The sequence below is a fragment of the Sceloporus undulatus genome, unplaced genomic scaffold, assembly GCF_019175285.1.
Source record: "Sceloporus undulatus isolate JIND9_A2432 ecotype Alabama unplaced genomic scaffold, SceUnd_v1.1 scaffold_24, whole genome shotgun sequence".
Lineage (NCBI taxonomy): Eukaryota > Metazoa > Chordata > Lepidosauria > Squamata > Phrynosomatidae > Sceloporus > Sceloporus undulatus.
In genome coordinates, this window is record NW_024802946.1 from 1,098,680 (window position 1) to 1,099,620 (window position 941).

The following is a 941-nucleotide window of genomic DNA, read 5'->3' on the forward strand; positions in this document are numbered from 1 at the left end:
ATAGGGGATGTGCAAGATGGGACAGAGGTTCACACTCTTCCTAAAGAGGTACAACAGGTAGCAAACTCCATCATGGAGATAACTAGTGCTGTCACCCTCCTCCTTGTCATCTGTCTGTCTTATCTTGCCATTATATCAGTTAAGAGGAAACTATCAAACAAGGGGAACCTTCCTCCTGGACCCACTCCGCTGCCTCTGATCGGGAATTTCCTGCAGATCAAGTCATCAGAAACCTTAAAATCGATCCTCAGGGTGAGTGAATGTTCGTGGGACACGGTACAAGCATGTCAGGGACGGTGGCAAATCTAAGGAGACTCTCAAGATTTAATATGATGTCGGGGCGTCTCCTTTGTCCTCTTCCACCTCCATTCCTTTAGAGATGATGCCAGCCACAGAGGCTGGCAAAACATCAGGAATAAACTCTTCTAGAACATGGCCATATAGCTCGAAAAACCCACAAAGAACTATGGATGCTGGCCATGAAAGCCTTCAACTTCATGAAGTAGAGGTTTGGATGGATGGAAAGAAATTTAGATATATAGGCAGAGACTTTGGGGCTGTGCAGGCTGCCTCCAACTGCGATGGATCAGGGCCATGGCAACTGTACGCCGCGGCTCTGATCAGGCCTTTCCAGGGCACAATAGCTATGGCAGCATGGCTTTAAGGTGATCCTTTGGCGCTGCGTCATGTAAACACAGGGACGTACTAAAACAAAGGACAGTACTTGCCCATAGGGAAAGCATACTTGCCCATACAGAAAGCATACTTGCCCATAGAGATACATAGGAGATTGCTTGCCCATAGGAAATAATGGAGATTGCTTGCCCATAGAGAATCATTGCACATTGCTTGCCCATAGGAAATAATGGAGATTGCTTGCCCATAGAGAATCATTGCACATTGCTTGCCCATAGGAAATAATGGAGATTGCTTGCCCATAG

At 46.7% G+C, this 941-nt stretch overlaps 1 protein-coding gene across 1 annotated transcript in view; it reads left to right on the forward strand.

The window, feature by feature from the left end:
- The window catches only part of LOC121917621 (cytochrome P450 2G1-like), a 19,100-nt gene continuing 18,159 nt past the window's right edge, over positions 1-941 (forward strand). The window contains exon 1 of the mRNA XM_042443722.1: positions 1-252. Coding sequence (XP_042299656.1) covers positions 73-252 — 180 coding nt within the window. The 5' untranslated portion in view covers positions 1-72. The remainder of the gene's footprint in view (positions 253-941) is intronic.